General features: G+C 42.1%; 1 protein-coding gene across 5 annotated transcripts in view; it reads left to right on the plus strand.

Annotated features, from left to right (window-relative positions):
* The first annotated feature begins 8,370 nt into the window (after window positions 1-8,370).
* Window positions 8,371-17,419, plus strand: part of scn8aa (sodium channel, voltage gated, type VIII, alpha subunit a) — a 96,237-nt gene continuing 87,188 nt past the window's right edge. The window contains exons 1-2 of one of the 5 annotated variants that reach the window (XM_071347256.1): window positions 8,371-8,565; window positions 14,843-15,175. In XM_071347256.1, coding sequence (XP_071203357.1) covers window positions 14,900-15,175 — 276 coding nt within the window. In that variant the 5' untranslated portion in view covers window positions 8,371-8,565; window positions 14,843-14,899. The remainder of the gene's footprint in view (window positions 8,566-14,842; window positions 15,176-17,419) is intronic. The other 4 variants (XM_071347258.1, XM_071347259.1, XM_071347260.1 and 1 more) reach the window with 4 other exon arrangements.

Here is a 17,419-nt window from a genome sequence, read left to right on the forward strand (position 1 = left end):
ATTTGCTTACCGCCCCAATAGGTCCACAGACGACGCAATCGTAATCACACTGCACACTGCCCTAACCCATCTGGACAAGAGGAATACCTATGTGAAAATGCTGTTCATAGACTACAGCTCAGCATTTAACACCATAGTACCCTCCAAACTCGTCATCAAGCTCGAGACCCTGGGTCTCGACCCCGCCCTGTACAACTGGGTCCTGGACTTCCTGACGGGCCGCCCCCAGGTGGTGTGGGTAGATAACAACATCTCCACCCTGCTGATCCTCAACACTGGGGCCCCACAAGGGTGCGTTCTCAGCCCTCTCTTGTACTCCCTGTTCACCCACGACTGCGTAGCCATGCACGCCTCCAACTCAATCATCAAGTTTGCAGACGTCACTACAGTGGTAGGGTTGATTACCAACAACGACGAGACGGCCTACAGGGAGGAGGTGAGGGCCCTCGGAGTGTGGTGTCAGGAAAATAACCTCACACTCAACGTCAACAAAACAAAGGAGATGATCGTGGACTTCAGGAAACAGCAGAGGGAGCACCCCCCTATCCACATCGACGAGACAGTAGTGGAGAGGGTAGAAAGTTTAAAGTTCCTCGGCGTACACATCACGGACAAACTGAAATGGTCCAACCACACAGACAGCATGGTGAAGAAGGCGCAGCCACGCATCTTCAACCTCAGGAGGCTGAAGAAATTCGGCTTGTCACCAAAAACACTCACAAACTTTTACAGATGCACAATCGAGAGCATCCTGTCGGGTTGTATCACCGCCTGGTATGGCAACTGCTCCGCCCATAACCGTAAGGCTCTCCAGAGGGTAGTGAGGTCTGCACAACGCATCACCGGGGGCAAACTACCTGCCCTGAAGGCAAAGGGTGGCTATTTGAAGAATCTCAAATCTCAAATATATATTTTTGTTTAACACTTTTTTGGTTACTACATGATTCCATATGTGTTATTTCCTAGTTTATGTCTTCACTATTATTCTACAATGTAGAAAATAGTACAAATAAAGAAAAACCTTTGAATGAGTAGGTGTTCTAAAACTTTTGACCGGTAGTGTATATGAATTTATCAAGCCAACACGCAACATGCAATACAAGACTCTATTATTATAATGGGAGATTATAATACGGTTTTAAATACCCTAATGGACCGCAAAGGAAATCACACTACAAACTATTACCCTCATGCACTTAAGGAAATCACGAATATCATGGATATATTGGAACTAGTGGATATATGGAGGCTTAAATATCCTGACCTAGTGAGATATACATGGCGGAGGATCAATCATGCTAGTCGTTGTGTAACGGCAGCCTTCCTCCTCTTCACGAGAAGAGAGGGTGTAACAGGGATCGGACCAACACGCAGCGTAGCCAGTGCTCAACATGTTTAATAAAACGAAACAGTGAACACTTACAACGATACAAAATAACAAAATGTGGCAAACCGATACAGCCCTATCTAGTGCAGAGAAAACACAAAGACAGGAAACAACCACCCACAAACCCCAACACAAAACAAGCCACCTATATATGATTCCCAATCAGAGACAACACAAAACACCTGCCTCTGATTGAGAACCATATTAGGCCAAACATAGAAACAGACAAACTAGACACACAACATAGAATGCCCACCCAGCTCACGTCCTGACCAACACTAAAACAAGCAAAACACACAAGAACTATGGTCAGAACGTGACATCTTGACTACTTTCTTATGTCATTCTCGTTGGCATCAAAAGTTTTTAAAAATTTGATAGGGAACAGAATGCGGTCGGACCATCAAATTATTGGCATATACATTACTCTTACAGAATTTCCACTTGGGCAATGATATTGGAAATTTAATCAACCTTTTGGATGATAAAAAAAAAAACTAAGACAAGAACTTATAGCTGACTTTTTCCAACAAAACAGATCCATTTACTATATGGGACACTTTTAAATGTGCCTTTAGAGGCCATGAAATTCTATGCTCATTGTCACGCCCTGACCGTAGATTGCTTTGTATGTTTCTATTTTTAGTTTGGTCAGGGTGTGATGTTGGTGGGTATTCTATGTCTATGTTGTAGGTCTAGGTTTTCTGTTTCTGTGTGGTTGGCCTGGTGTGGTTCCCAATCAGAGGCAGCTGTCTATCGTTGTCTCTGATTGGGAGCCATATTTAGGTAGCCTGCTTTCCCACTTTTGTTTGTGGGTGGTTGTTTCCTGTTTAGTGTTTTGTTTCACCTTTCAGGACTGTTCGTTTGTCGTTTTTGTTGTTTGTCAAGTGTTTTCGTATTTTATAAAAAAATATGACCACTTACCACGCTGCACCTTGGTCCTCCTCTCCTTCTCCAGATGACAATCGTTACACTCATATTTAAAAACAAAATCAATTTAGGTCAATAGAGTTCATAATAGAGTGACTAACAGTACAGATAGATAGCAATTACAACGGTACCATAGAGGCACAGAATAAGCAACAGGAAAAACAAAAAGAACTGGAGGAACTTATTCAAGAAAGATCCAGTGTAATATATTGTAAAAATAAAGCGAACTGGATGGAATATGGGGGATAATGCACCAAATAATTTTTGAATCTTCAACATAGAAATGCTAGTCACCCATCATTCACCAAACTATCTTTTGAAAGAGGAAGCAAAGTACTTTAAGCATATGTTTTTGTTTCAGTCTTCTCCATCTCCATTAACCAAAGTTAATTGTACGGACGTTTTTTCTATTAATAATGAACAGCTGTACAGAAAGACTCATGTGAAGGCGAAATTACAGGAGAAACTTCTTGATGAAATTAAAGCCTTTTAAATCCGGGAAAACTCCAGGGCTGGATGGCATACCAGTTAAGGTACATCAAACCTTTTTGGATGTACTCATAGGACCGTTATTAGCATGTTTTAACCACTCCTAAAAAAATGGTAGAGTATCATACTCAACAAAAAGGTCTGATTTCACAATTACTGAAACAATATATAGATCCAGTCCATTCAATAAATTGGAGGCGCCTTACACTTCGGTGTTGTGATGCAAAAATTCTAATAAAATACCTAGCGCATAATATTAAAAACGTATTGTCGGATATTATTCAGCCTAGTTTTTTTATATGGACGATACATTGGAAATAATATAAGACAAGTACTGGAAACAGTAGAACACTATGAAAAATCTTGGATACCAGTCCTGGTATTCATAACTGACTGAAAAGGCTGGAGCGAAGGTTCACCTTTCAACAGGACAACGACCCTAAGCACACAGCCAAGACAATGCAGGAGAGGCTTCAGGACAAGTCTCTGAATCTCCTTGAGTGGCCCAGCCAGAGCCCAGACTTTAACCTGATCGAAGATCTCTGGATAGACCTGAAAATGCTGTGCAGCAATGCTCTCCATCCAACCTGACAGAGCTTGAGAGGATCTGCAGGGAAGAATGGGAGAAACTCTCCAAATCCAGATGTGCCACGCTTGTAGCATTATATCCAAGAAGACTCAAGGCTGTAATCGCTGCCAAAGGTGCTTCGACAAAGTACTGAGTAAAGGGTCTGAATACTTATGTAAATGTAATTTCCTGCCTGACTCTGATTTGGATAACGACTCTTTGCCTGCCTTGACTTATCTTTGCCTGCCTTGACTTACCTTTTGCCTGCCCCTTGTACTATAATAAACTCTGAGACTCGTACTATTCGCCTCCTGTGTCTGCATCTGGGTCTTAGCCCGAGCCTTGATAATTATAGCATTTCTCCTTTGCCAAGATAATCCATCCACCTCACAGGTGTGGCATATCAAGAAGCTGATTAAAAATCATGATCATCACACAGGTGCACCTTGTGCTGGGGAAAAGAAAAGGGCACTCTAAAATCTGCAGTTTTGTCACACAACACAATGCAACAGACGTCTCAAGTTTTGAGGGAGCTTGCAATTGGAATGCTGACTGCAGGAATGTCCACCAGAGCTGTTGCCAGAGAATTTAATGTTCATTTCTCTACCATAAGCCGCCTCCATCTTTGTTTTAAAGAATTTGGCAGTACGTCCAACCGGCCTCACAACCGCAGACCACATGTAACCACGCCAGCCCAGGACCTCCACATCTGGCTTCACCTAAGGATCGTCTGAGACCAGCCACCCGGACAGCTGATGAAACTGAGGAGTATTTCAGTTTGTAATAAAGCCCTTTTGTGGGGAAAAACTCATTGGCTGGGCCTACTTCCCCAGTGAGTGGACCTGGCTGCGCCCCTGCCAAGTCATGTTAAATCCATAGATTATGGCCTAATGAATTCATTTCAAATGACTGATTTCCTTATATGAACTCAACTCAGTAAAATCTTTGTAATTGTTGCATTTATATTTTTATTCAGTATCCTGCAACCAAAAACAAGCTACATATGGACAGTACCAAAATAAATGATCTAACTAGTCTGTCTCTTCGTGAGCAAAATCTGCAGGGGTGGGATGATTGTATCCCCTATACAGTGCATTCGGAAAGTATTCAGACCCCTTGACTTTTTCCACATTTTGTTACGTTACAGCCTTGTTCTAAAATGGATTCAAATGTTTTTTTCCCCTCATCAATTTACACACAATACCCCATAATGACAAAGCAAATACAGGTTTCTAAAATGTTTTGTTAAATTATATAAAATATATATATCACATTTACGTAAGTATTCAGACCCTTTACTCAGTACTTTGTTGAAGCACCTTTGGCAGCGATTACAGCCTCGAGTCTTCTTGGGTATGACGCTGGCACACCTGTATGCCAAGGTGTGCCAAGTCTGAGGTCCTGAGAGCTCTGGAGCAGGTATTCATCAAGGATCTTTCTGTGCTTTGTTCCGTTCATCTTTTCCTCAACCCTGACTAGTCTCCCAGTCCCTGCCTTTGAAAAACATCCCCACAGCATGATGCTGCCACCACCATGCTTCACTGTTGGGATGGTGCCAGGTTTCCTCCAGGCGTGACGCTTGGCATTCAGGCCAAAGAGTTCAATCTTGGTTTCATCAGACCAGCGAATCTTGTTTCTCATGGTCTGAGAGTCCTGTAGGTGCCTTTTTGCAATCTCCAAGCAGGTTGTCATGTGCCTTTTACTGAGGAGTGGATTCCGCCTGGCCACTCTACCATAAAGGCCTGATTGGTGGAGTGCTGAACTCTGGAGCTCCCTGACCAAGGCCCTTCTCCCCGATTGCTCAGTTTGGCCGGACAGCCAGCTCTAGGAAGAGTCCTGGTGGTTCCAAACTTCTTCCATTTAAGAATGATGGAGGCCACTGTTTTCTTGGGGACCTTCAATGGTGCAGACATGTTTTGGTACCCTTTTCCAGATCTGTGCCTCGAGACAATCCTGTTTCGGAGCTCTACGGACAATCCCTTCGACCTCATGGCTTGGTTTTTGCTCTGACATGCACTGTCAACTGTGGGACCTTATATAGACAGGTGTGTGCCTTTCCAAATCATGTCCAATCAACTGAATTTACCACAGGTGGACTCCAATCAAGTTATAAAAACATCTCAAGGATGATCAATGGAAACAGAATGCACAAATTTCGAGTCTCATAGCAAATGGTCTGAATACTTATGTAAATAATGTATTTCTGTTTTCTATGTTTTATAAATTTGCAACAAATTCTATAAACCTGTTTTTGCTTTTCATTATGGGGTATTGTGTGTACATTTTTTTTATTTAATCAATTTTAGAATAAGGCGGTAACGTAACAAAATGTGGACAAAGTCAAGTGGTCTGACTACTTTCCGAAGGCACTGTAATGGAGAACACAACTTTATTCTCATAATGAATTCATGAAGGGAAAAAAATGAATAAATTAACCCCTTTTTTATAATGCATCATATGCAGACATATAACGCCTTAGTTATGAGACAGGCATAATGCATGGGGAGCGACTATAAAAAAAGTTCAAAATGGTCTACGTCCCAAATCGCACCCTATTTCCCATGAGCTCTGGTCAAAAGGAGTGCACTATAAAGGGAATAAGGTGCCATTTTGGACAGACACACATGATGGCCATCTCACCTGACATGTGTCAACTCCCCCAGTCTCAGAGCCAGCACAGATCATACCATTCTTGATGTAACTGTTGTACCAGTCTATCCGATTACGAGTGTTTCTCTCAATCAGCTTCTCCTCAACTTCCTGCAGTATGCCCATCGGCTTTTCTAAAGAGAGACCAGACACACATGCTGTATTCATCTACTGCTAAATTCAACATTCAGCACTGTTGTGCCCTTGAGCAAGGCTCTTATAGTCTAGTCCCAGATCTCTTTGTGCTATCATGTCAACTCCTTGTCTTAACCCCTAACTGCTCTTCACCCTGGGGCACTGAACTGTGGCTGACCCCGTGGTCCTCTCAAATGGCTGTCTTTGTGTTATACGGGGGGTTGAGAGCAGTGCAGGAGACCAGCTTCAGATGTAAAAGTTTGATTAATAAAGGTAATATTGTAATTTCCTAATAGATCCCACACAAACCTTTGAAATAAGTGCTGCCCCAGCTACTGACAAAACACAGGTTGAGGTTTAAATTGAATTCCTCCATCTCGTCTTCCACTGTACAGACAGGCGGGACAAATCAGTGTACTCCAGTGGAGAGCAGAGACGCAGAAGAGGTAGGTCATTGGAGAAGCTGGGGTGGTGAAACTTCTCATGAGTTCTGACCTCTGTAACATAGCGCTGTTAGCACATTGAGTTCTGCCAACACGCGTAGACTGGACATCCTATGGGGTCTAGGTGCAGCAGAAAAGAGAGTTGGGGTGAACAACAAAAATGACTGTATTTAGCAGAAAAGTGATAGCAGCTTTTTTACATTGAGCAATGACTAAGGAAAAATGGCAGCGTGTGTCGGTCACTAATGTCATTTCAAAGTGTTATAGCATTGTCTTATTTGGCCTAAACAATTAACAAAATAGTAATCTGAAAGGTGTAGCCGAGCCTGCATGTATCAGTTCCACTGTCAATTACCTATATTAAGTAAATATACATTTATGCCTTTTTTGGATTTATCTGCTTTACAGTAATTCCTCTAGCCTATACCAATATATATGTGTGCTCTTGCCAACTACATTGCTGTCGTTGTCCAGCCAAACACATGGCATGACAATGAGTGACAAGAAGTTGGCATGATAGCCCAATCAGACTGGCACTCAGGCTAGGATTTCTCTAATAAAAATATCTACTAAATATAGGCTGCCTATTCTTGCAGGCCTGTAAATGACTCACGGAACGACTGTGCAGCAGTGAGCACTCAGAGGTTGTTGAGGATAGTCCCGCCACAGAGGTGCCACGACTTCACTTGCACGCTGGCCTGCCAAGGCCAGGCACCCAAAGGTGCATCATGCCCTCCAACAACACGTGACGCTCCTGGAGCATCTGCCAACGGCCGCTGTCAGCATGCGATCATTAACAACACCGAATATTAAACGTTTAGAATGTACATTTAAGTTTCAGTTAAAGTTTTGATTTACATTAGAAATGGGGAAGATCTCCCATGTGTCAGTTAAATAGGATCAGCGTTCGCGTCATCGTCATCGTCTCGGAATGTATTGGCAACTTTGAGTGAGCCACATTCAGGCCACGTTCAAGCATCGTTTAGCGCGGGCTCCAAGTGCAAACCCTAGCCTACTCGTTGCGAACAAGTCTACGACTTACTTCCGTGTGCTGAAACTTCAGACAACAATACACTTATATACAGGGCACATAGAAAGATTCCAAATGCCCTAAAGTCCATTATTTGAGTGAGGAAATGTAGGCTAGATGGATTAAACTGACAGGTGGATCCAATAGGGGGTTCATTTATTGATTCCTTCATGTATTATTTCAAAGTGTAGAGGTGTCGGCATTGTGACCTTATACCACGTTTGGTCACTCTTTGATTAGTACTGCAGGGTGTGAGAGGTCACTTGAGTCAATAACCTACTAGGTCTGTAAAAAAAGGGATACTGTTGATACCCTTGAACAATATTATAGGTTTATCCTACCATAGACTACAATATAATTTCTGATTTTGCATATCCTTATTTGCAACGAATTTTAGGGCCAATTTCAAGTTTCTCATGTAATCATTTTAGTAAAACATTCCTGTAGTGTAGATCTATGCCAACAACTCATTACTTTGCCCACCATGTACAGTAAGTAGTAAGCCGCGTATCATCCATCAGAAAGAAATCTTACAAGACTGTAAAAAGTGGTCCACACCATGTTCAGCTGATATGGCTTTGCTCATTCAGTTGCTGTGCCTATGCTGAACGTCTTATAGGCTAGTCTTTTTAACGATTTCACATCTCGTGGAGGTATTTGAACAAATGTTAGATAACAATTCACCTGTTTATCATAGGCCTATTTTTAAGCGAAGATGAATGGTGGTGGTGGTCACTGATTTCTTCAGTGAAAGGCACTTGGCGACACTCCCTTACATTTCTGCTGAGAGTCATCAATTATGCAGCCAGGGTAGCTGCAAGTACTGAGAGGGAAGATAGCAGCAACAATATGGCGACAACCGCAGTTTCTCCCGAATCTTTTCGACATCTGCAGTCCAACAACGCCTTTCTGGGTTCCTTGTAACGCTTATAAAGTAGGTGAATTCTTTGCTTTTTCTGAAACGTTTGCATGTTTTGACGAATCGGTTGGTTATAGTCTGTCAATAACCTTATAAAAATGTCGCAGAGCCGCTCTCTGACCAGCATTTTTTTGTTGCTTGAATAGGCTGCCTGCCAGAGCCTAAACCAGATTCCCGTTATATTTAAGCTTAATCGATATATTGCTAATTTCCTGAACAGAGCTAACCATAATATTGTTCAGACAAGTAGGACAAATGATGACGTGACGATGTCCCCGATTTTGACTGCTTAAAAAACTAAACGATGAAATTATTTAAAAAAAATCTAAATGTATCATTATCAAACGAAAATGAATGATTTCGAGTTTAAATGTGTATTTATTTTCGTGATAGTTATGACACGCAGCAAATATGGGCCAATGTATGGTGATGAGAACAAGTAGCCTAATGTGATAGCCTAATTCACTCCTCCACCATGCATTTAAAAAAAATCATCCATCTATTCTAGCCTATTCTAACATGTAGAGGGGTGTTGGTACCAGAGCCTTTGAAACGGCGCTGCTATCCTTCACACCTCTTTTTCATCCACCTTTCATCTAAAAAATATATAATCAAAGCAAGAATCTTATTACCATTGTAATTTCGTTGCATACACATACCCTGGTATCGATCTGGTGGTCGACATGGCTTTACGGGTGTGGTAGCCTACATACTGTATCTCCTTCCTTCAAGGAGCCTATTTTAGGACTAGGCAGCGTGTTAAACGCTCAGAATATCCTAGAAACACTGAATTATTGGAGAAAATGATGGAGAACAATATTTTTTTCCTGAGTCTATGATGTTGATGGCGACAAGGTAGGACTATGTGTTCGAGATGGGACTTTTTTGCTCCGTGGAAAAACCTGAGCATAACATAGAAACCACCCACTGCAGCATTTCGCAGTGTTTCCTAGGCTCTGATGGGCCGCACTTTTGGGTAGGCTGCTGCTAAACGTGTGCATCGCAATATCTGTGCACGATGCTTATCATGCCTTATTATGTAAAGTCTACTAACCGACTTTTGTAATACGGTTGGCAACGATAGAATGATCGATATTAATGTTTATACATCAGAACAAACACACCATTCAGCAATAGCTCGCCTATTGCGCCTGTGAAAAAATGAGATTAGATAACAACGATACAGTGGCCTAGTGTGCATGTCTTTGCCAGGGAGATTGGTGTCATTGAGTTTATAATATAGTAAACAATAGTATAAGCTGAAATTGACAGGGCCATCGACTACCAGGAATATGGCAGGTGGTGCAACAACCCACTGAGACCTGCCTGCTTCTTTACAGAATATAGATTGCCATCATACCATGACGCTGAATGTGTAGCCTAGGGTATGTTTGGAAAATGAAAGGGGTGGTCATTATGTAAGGGCATTTAGGTAGCCTAAGGACATTTGGCCACCGGTTTACCTGTGAGACACGGTCGTTAACGGGAAAAGCTGCATGGTGCTCTGTGTCTGAAATGGTTACATAAAACATGCTGGTGCACCTCTACTGGATGAAACAAAATGACTGAAAAACGGTTAATTTCGTATGTCCCATTGGGTCCAAGTAAGAATAGAATGAGGGATGGTTGCTATCACATTATGCTGATGCATAGCCTTATTTTACACCAGCCAGTGAGTAACATTTACGTCGGTAAGTAAACGCTGTAGCCTAAACAACCATCATGTGCATTTTGATCTTGCTTGATGAGTTAAGTGTTTGTTTTATCAACGTGACATATTTAATTATCGGATTATACCACACCTGCAGCCCATATCCCTGTTAGTAAACCATTACCCTGTAGCCTATGTCTATAGGCTCATGGCCTGCATGCATCCCAAAATCTTGTTGTCTTGTTTGTCCTGTTATCTATATCCTTTTTGAGTGTAAAGCAATAAAATAAAAAGAGTGACGAAGTTGATATCGCATTAAAACGGCTATTTTGTAACCTGATATTTCAGCCGCTTTCCTTGCTGATCTTGTGGTGCTGAAATGGACAGCGCCCGTGAGAAGCGTGAGAGGAGGGATTGGAATGCAGCTTTCCTTCTCTTATCTCCGATTTTAGACTGCAATATGAGATTTTAGCCTTTTCTACGTGTTTCATGAGCTGTAAGGTTAGTTATGTTGTCAGTCCCTGTAGTTTGTTACATTGTGTCAATGCAAACAACACAATTATACAAGCTCTACAGTGGACGAGCATTCAGCATGAGAACAAGCCCTGACATTTTGTCGTTTGTTGATTTGAATCTTTCATTTGAAATCGTGAGATTTATTCAACGTTATTCATTGCAATATGTTAGCAGGAAGTTTCGATATTTACAGGTTTATAAATGATTAATGATAGGCCCATTTTGGATGTAGGCCTGGGCCTCATCCTTCTTCGACCTTCTGGGTCTGATGAGAGATCTGATTCAGAGGTTAGATATAAACCTATACAGAACGTGTAGGCTATAGACTGTACAATTTGTAAAATGTGTGATTTGTTCTGATATGTGTTTAACATACTTATAATCTGGACAGCATGATTTTGCTATATGGACAGAAGTACCCTCCTAGAGACGCTTTGAAATGGTCTTTTGACAGATGTGATGCCCCAACATGATTCTGTACTAATGTCATGTACTGTACAGTATCCTATTATGTGAGGTATGATGTGGGAAATAGATCTACCAGCAACTGAATTGGTGCTGTTTTCATACTTTCTTAAGGAAATTCAAAGCAAAGGTATAGTTATACTGTATTGGGAACCCGTACGCAAGCTACTGTAAGACAGTGCCAATGTAAGTGAAAGTTCCGGTATTTTATTAGTGGGATTAAACTGTGTAGTGACAGTGTGTCAGAGTTTTGCTCTTCTGACTGTCTTTCATTGATTAGGCTCTCTCTCTCTCTCTCTCTCTCTCTCTCTCTCTCTCTCTCTCTCTCTCTCTCTCTCTCTCTCTCTCTCTCTCTCTCTCTCTCTCTCTCTGTGTGTGTGTGTGTGTCCCTGACCTCTGTCTTAGTATCTTCATCCTTCTCTCTTAAGAGTCACAGGTTGCGTGACAAATTGCACCCTATTTTCTGCACTACTTTTGACCAGATTCCTATAAGTACTGGACTACTTTTGACCAGATTCCTATAACACTGGACTACTTTTGACCAGATTCCTATAAGCATTGGACTACTTTTGACCAGATTCCTATAACACTGGACTACTTTTGACCAGATTCCTATAACACTGGACTACTTTTGACCAGATTCCTATAACACTGGACTACTTTTGACCAGATTCCTATAAGTACTGGACTACTTTTGACCAGATTCCTATAAGCATTGGACTACTTTTGACCAGATTCCTATAACACTGGACTACTTTTGACCAGATCCCTATAAGTACTGGACTACTTTTGACCAGATTCCTATAACACTGGACTACTTTTGACCAGATTCCTATAACACTGGAGTACTTTTGACCAGATTCCTATAAGCATTGGACTACTTTTGACCAGATTCCTATAAGTACTGGACTACTTTTGACCAGATTCCTATAACACTGGACTACTTTTGACCAGATTCCTATAACACTGGACTACTTTTGACCAGATTCCTATAACACTGGACTACTTTTGACCAGATTCCTATAACACTGGACTACTTTTGACCAGATTCTTATAACACTGGACTACTTTTGACCAGATTCTTATAACACTGGACTACTTTTGACCAGATTCCTATAAGCATTGGACTACTTTTGACCAGATTCCTATAACACTGGACTACTTTTGACCAGATTCCTATAACACTGGACTACTTTTGACTAGATTCCTATAAGCATTGGACTACTTTTGACCAGATTCCTATAAGCATTGGACTACTTTTGACCAGATTCCTATAACACTGGAGTACTTTTGACCAGATTCATATAACACTGGACTACTTTTGACCAGATTCCTATAAGTGCTGGACTACTTTTGACCAGATTCCTATAACACTGGAGTACTTTTGACCAGATTCCTATAAGTGCTGGACTACTTTTGACCAGATTCCTATAAGCATTGGACTACTTTTGACCAGATTCCTATAACACTGGACTACTTTTGACCAGATTCCTATAACACTGGACTACTTTTGACCAGATTCCTATAAGTACTGGACTACTTTTGACCAGATTCCTATAACACTGGACTACTTTTGACCAGATTCCTATAACACTGGACTACTTTTGACCAGATTCCTATAACACTGGACTACTTTTGACCAGATTCCTATAACACTGGACTACTTTTGACCAGATTCTTATAGGCACTGGACTACTTTGGGCACTAGTCAAAAGTAGGGCACTATGTAAAGGGAATAGGGGGAAATTCTGGCTGCAGGCAAAGCTACAAATACAATATAGCCCTAAAAGCATGATGTCATCCCATGATCATGTAGCATCTCATGTAGCCATCTCATGTTGCATCTCATGTAGCATCTCATGTATAATCTCATGTAGCCATCTCATGTAGCATCTCATGTAGCATCTCATGTAGCCATCTCATGTAGCCATCTCATGTAGCATCTCATGTAGCCATCTCATGTAGCATCTTTAGCTCTGTCAAGTAAGTGTCTATATTGTCAAACTAGGAAACATGACCCTATGAATGCACTTATGAGGCATTTTTGTAAAACATTTTTTACCTTTAATCAAACCGGGAAAGACCCAAAAGGTAAGAAACCTCTTTTACGAGGGGGAGCCTATGAATGATAGGCTATGCATTGTGCTGCTGTTGTAAAACAGATTCTGTTGTACTATAGTGTGTCTGTGTATTCTCTGAATCAGCAGGAAATACAGGTCAGTGGAAGGTGTTTCCTTACAGTTACACATCCCATTAGTCTGTTGTGGTCTGCTGGGTCTGTTGCCAGATGGGTCTCTTATTTCCTGTATTGGCACAGAGATTCATGACATGACACATTTCTATACTACTACTATACTACTATACTATTACCATAATATTATTGCGTTTCCTACATTGTGCCAAGCATGGTCAGCATGGGTTGTGACAGTGAGAAACGTGCCATCATACAATGAAATGGCAAGCATTCTAATTCTATGCTTGCCATATGAAGACAATATTAGTGTTTTATACTGGGTTGGTAGTCAGGATGAAGCTCCTCCTCCAAGATGGTACCCACCAAATCCTTTCATCATCATCATAATATCCTTTGAATATTCATAATTCTTTCAGTAAGTTGACACATCTCTGATTTCAACACGCCTGAATCAACCACACCTTTTGAAATGATGCAATCAGTATCTTCAATTGATAATGAGCACAAATAATATATCAATCTGAGTAAAACGCTATTGAGTAGTTTCTCCCCCCAAAATACTTATCTTTTAATAAATATATATTTTAATAAAACACAGGGTGTCACCTACAGCACTTAATGGCTTCCTCACAAATGGCACCCTGCTTCCTGTATAGTGGACAACTTTTGACCAGGGTCCATAGGGCTATGTAAACTATATAGTGACTAGGGTGCCATTTGAGATGCAACCAATGATCAAACCTACTTGTCATATCTATCATAGATGAAAGCCATTGACTCATATTTGTTCCGTCTTTCTACATCTGTAGTGTGTTTCGAAAATAGCAGCATCATTATTTGATGTTTTCATTGGTATTTTTAGTTTGATGATCTCACATTAAAACCCTTATCTCTCATTCAGTGTTAGTGTCTGGGGGCCCGTACCAAATGGTACCCTATTCCCTACATAGTGCAATACTTTGGACTAGGGCCCATAGAACTCTGGTCAAACGTAGTGCACTATATAGGTAATAGGGACACACACTCTGTTTTCTTCTTCTGTCAAGACTAGACTGTACTGGTCCATTTCTGTGACGGCTCTGCTGTGACAGAACTAGAAAGACCTTCTCTTGCTCTGAGGCTCTTCCTTACTGTAGACAAACAGGGAGAGAGTATCTGCATCCCAAATGGCACTCTATCCCCTACATAGTGCACTACTTTTGACCAGGGCCCATAGTGCATGCACAAAAAGAGTTACACTGAGTAATAATAATGATAATACTTCCAGTTCATACAGATACATCTTGCTGTTATGATAATGCATGTATGACATTTACAAAAAAGATACAAAATTATTCAAACCATTTAATATTTTATGCCTTTTATTTTCAAGAAAAGCACATCCAAAACTCAAGGGCCTCAACTACTCTCTTGGCTCAATTGTTCTTCTTTCTCCTCCTCTCTACTCTCTCTCTTTGGCCCCCCAGAGCTGGTTACAGTGGATGGTACAATACTTGACGACCAAGTAGCTGCAGGATGAAAACATGGCTGCACCCCTTATGGCACCACCAGGACCTGACAGCTTCAAGTATTTTACCGCGGAATCATTGGCTAACATCGAGCTCCGGATCAACGAGGAGAAGAACAAACCGCCGCCCAAGCAGGACAGCAGTCACCGTGACGACGACGATGACAATAAACCCAAGCCCAACAGCGACCTGGAGGCTGGGCGGAATCTGCCCTTCATCTATGGCGACATCCCTAGTGGAATGGTGGCGACACCACTGGAGGATTTGGACCCCTTTTACCAGGCTCAGAAAGTAAGTAAGAAACACACCTCCTCCGTATCCCCTTCTCTAGCTCACACACATACACACACACATCCCTTCTTGCCCATGCTTTTTCTCAAAACCTTACATCAAAGATACAGTGCCTTCTGAAAGTATTCAGACCCTTTGACTTTTTCCACATTTTACGTTACGTTACAGCCTTATTCTAAAATTAATTAAATGGATTTTCCTCTCATCAATCTACACACAACACCCCATAATGAACAAAAACAGGTTTTTAGAAATTTTTGCAAATGTATAAAAAAAAAGAAAAACCTTATTTACATAAGTATTCAGAGCTTTTGCAATCAATCAATCAAATGTATTCATAAAGCCCTTCTTACATCAGCTGATGTAACAAAGTGCTGTACAGAAACCCAGCCTAAAACCCCAAACTGCAAGCAATGCAGGTGTAGAAGCACGGTGGCTAGGAAAAACTCCCTATAAAGGCCGGAACCTAGGAAGAAACCTAGAGAGGAACCAGGCTATGAGGGGTGGCCAGTCTTCTTCTGGCTGTGCCGGGTGGAGACAACAGTACATGGCCAAGATGTTCAAATGTTCATAGATGACCAGCAGGGTCAGATAATAATCATCACAGTAGTTGTATAGGGTGCAACAGGTCAGCACCTCAGGAGTAAATGTCAGTTGGCTTTTCATAGCCGATCATTCAGAGTATCTCTTCCGCACCTGCTGTCTCTAGAGAGTTGAAAACAGCAGGTCTGGGACAAGGTAACATGTCCGGTGAACAGGTCAGGGTTCCAGAGCCGCAGGCAGAACAGTTGAAAATGGAGCAGCAGCACGACCAGGTGGACTGGGGACAGCAAGGAGTCATCAGGCCAGGTTGTCCTGGGGCATGGTCCTAGGGCTCAGGTCCTCCAAGAGAAAGAGCGAGAGAGAGCGAGAGAGAAAAAGAGAGAGAATTAGAGAGAAAAAGAGAGAGAGAGAATTAGAGAGAGCATACATAAATTCACACAGGACACCGGATAAGACAGGAGAAATACTCCAGATATAACAGACTGACCCTATCCCGCCGACACATAAATGTTGCAGCATAAATACTGGAGGCTGAGACAGGAGGGGTCGGGAGACACTATGGCCCTGTCCGACGATACCCCCGGACAGGGCCAAACAGGCAGGATATAACCCCATCCACTTTGCCAAAGCACAGCCCCCAAACCACTAGAGGGATATCTTCAGCCACCAACTTACTATCCTGAGACAAGGCAGAGTATAGCCCACGAAGATCTCCGCCACGGCACGAACCCATGGGGGGGCGCCAACTCGGACAGGAAGATCACGTCAGTGACTCAACCCACTCAAGTGACACACCCCTTCTAGGGACAGCATGGAAGAGTGCCAGTGACTCAGCCCCCGTAATAGGGTTTGAGGCAGAGAATCCCAGTGGAGAGAGGGGAACCGGCCAGGCAGAGACAGCAAGGGCGGTTCGTTGCTCCAGTGCCTTTCCGTTCACCTTCCCACTCCTGGGCCAGACTACACTCAATCATAGGACCTACTGAAGAGATGAGTTTTCTATAAAGACTTTAAGGTCGAGACCGAGTCTGCGTCTCTCACATGGATAGGCAGACCATTCCATAAAAATGGAGCTCTATAGGAGAAAGCCCTGCCTCCAGCTGTTTGCTTAGAAATTCTAGGGACAGTAAGGAGGCCTGCGTCTTGTGACCGTAGAGTATGTGTAGGTATGTACGGCAGGACAAAATCGGAAAGATAGGTAGGAGCAAGCCAATGTAATGCTTTGTAGGTTAGCAGTAAAACTTTGAAATCAGCTCTAGCCTTAACAGGAAGCCAGTGTAGAGAGGCTAGCACTGGAGTACAGTGGAGTACTGGAGCACTGGAGTAATATGATCACATTTTTTGGTTTTAGTCAAGATTCTAGGAGCCGTGAGACTCGAAATTGAGCTTAGGTGCATCCTGTTTCCATTGATCATCCCTGTGGTAAATTAAATTGATTGGACATGATTTAGAACACACCTGTCTATACAAGGTCGCACAGTTGACAGTGCATGTCAGAGCAAAAACCAAGCTATGAGGTCGAAGGAATTGTCCGTAGAGCTCCGAGACAGGATTGTGTTGAGGCACAGATCTGGGGAAGAGTACAAAAACATTTCTACAGCATTTAGGTCCCTAAGAACACAGTGGCCTCTATAATTCTTAAATGGAAGAAGTTTGGAACCACCAAGACTCTTCCTAGAGCTGGCCGCCCGGCCAAACTGAGCA

This window comes from Salvelinus alpinus, chromosome 17 (genome assembly GCF_045679555.1).
Source record: "Salvelinus alpinus chromosome 17, SLU_Salpinus.1, whole genome shotgun sequence".
Taxonomy (NCBI): domain Eukaryota; kingdom Metazoa; phylum Chordata; class Actinopteri; order Salmoniformes; family Salmonidae; genus Salvelinus; species Salvelinus alpinus.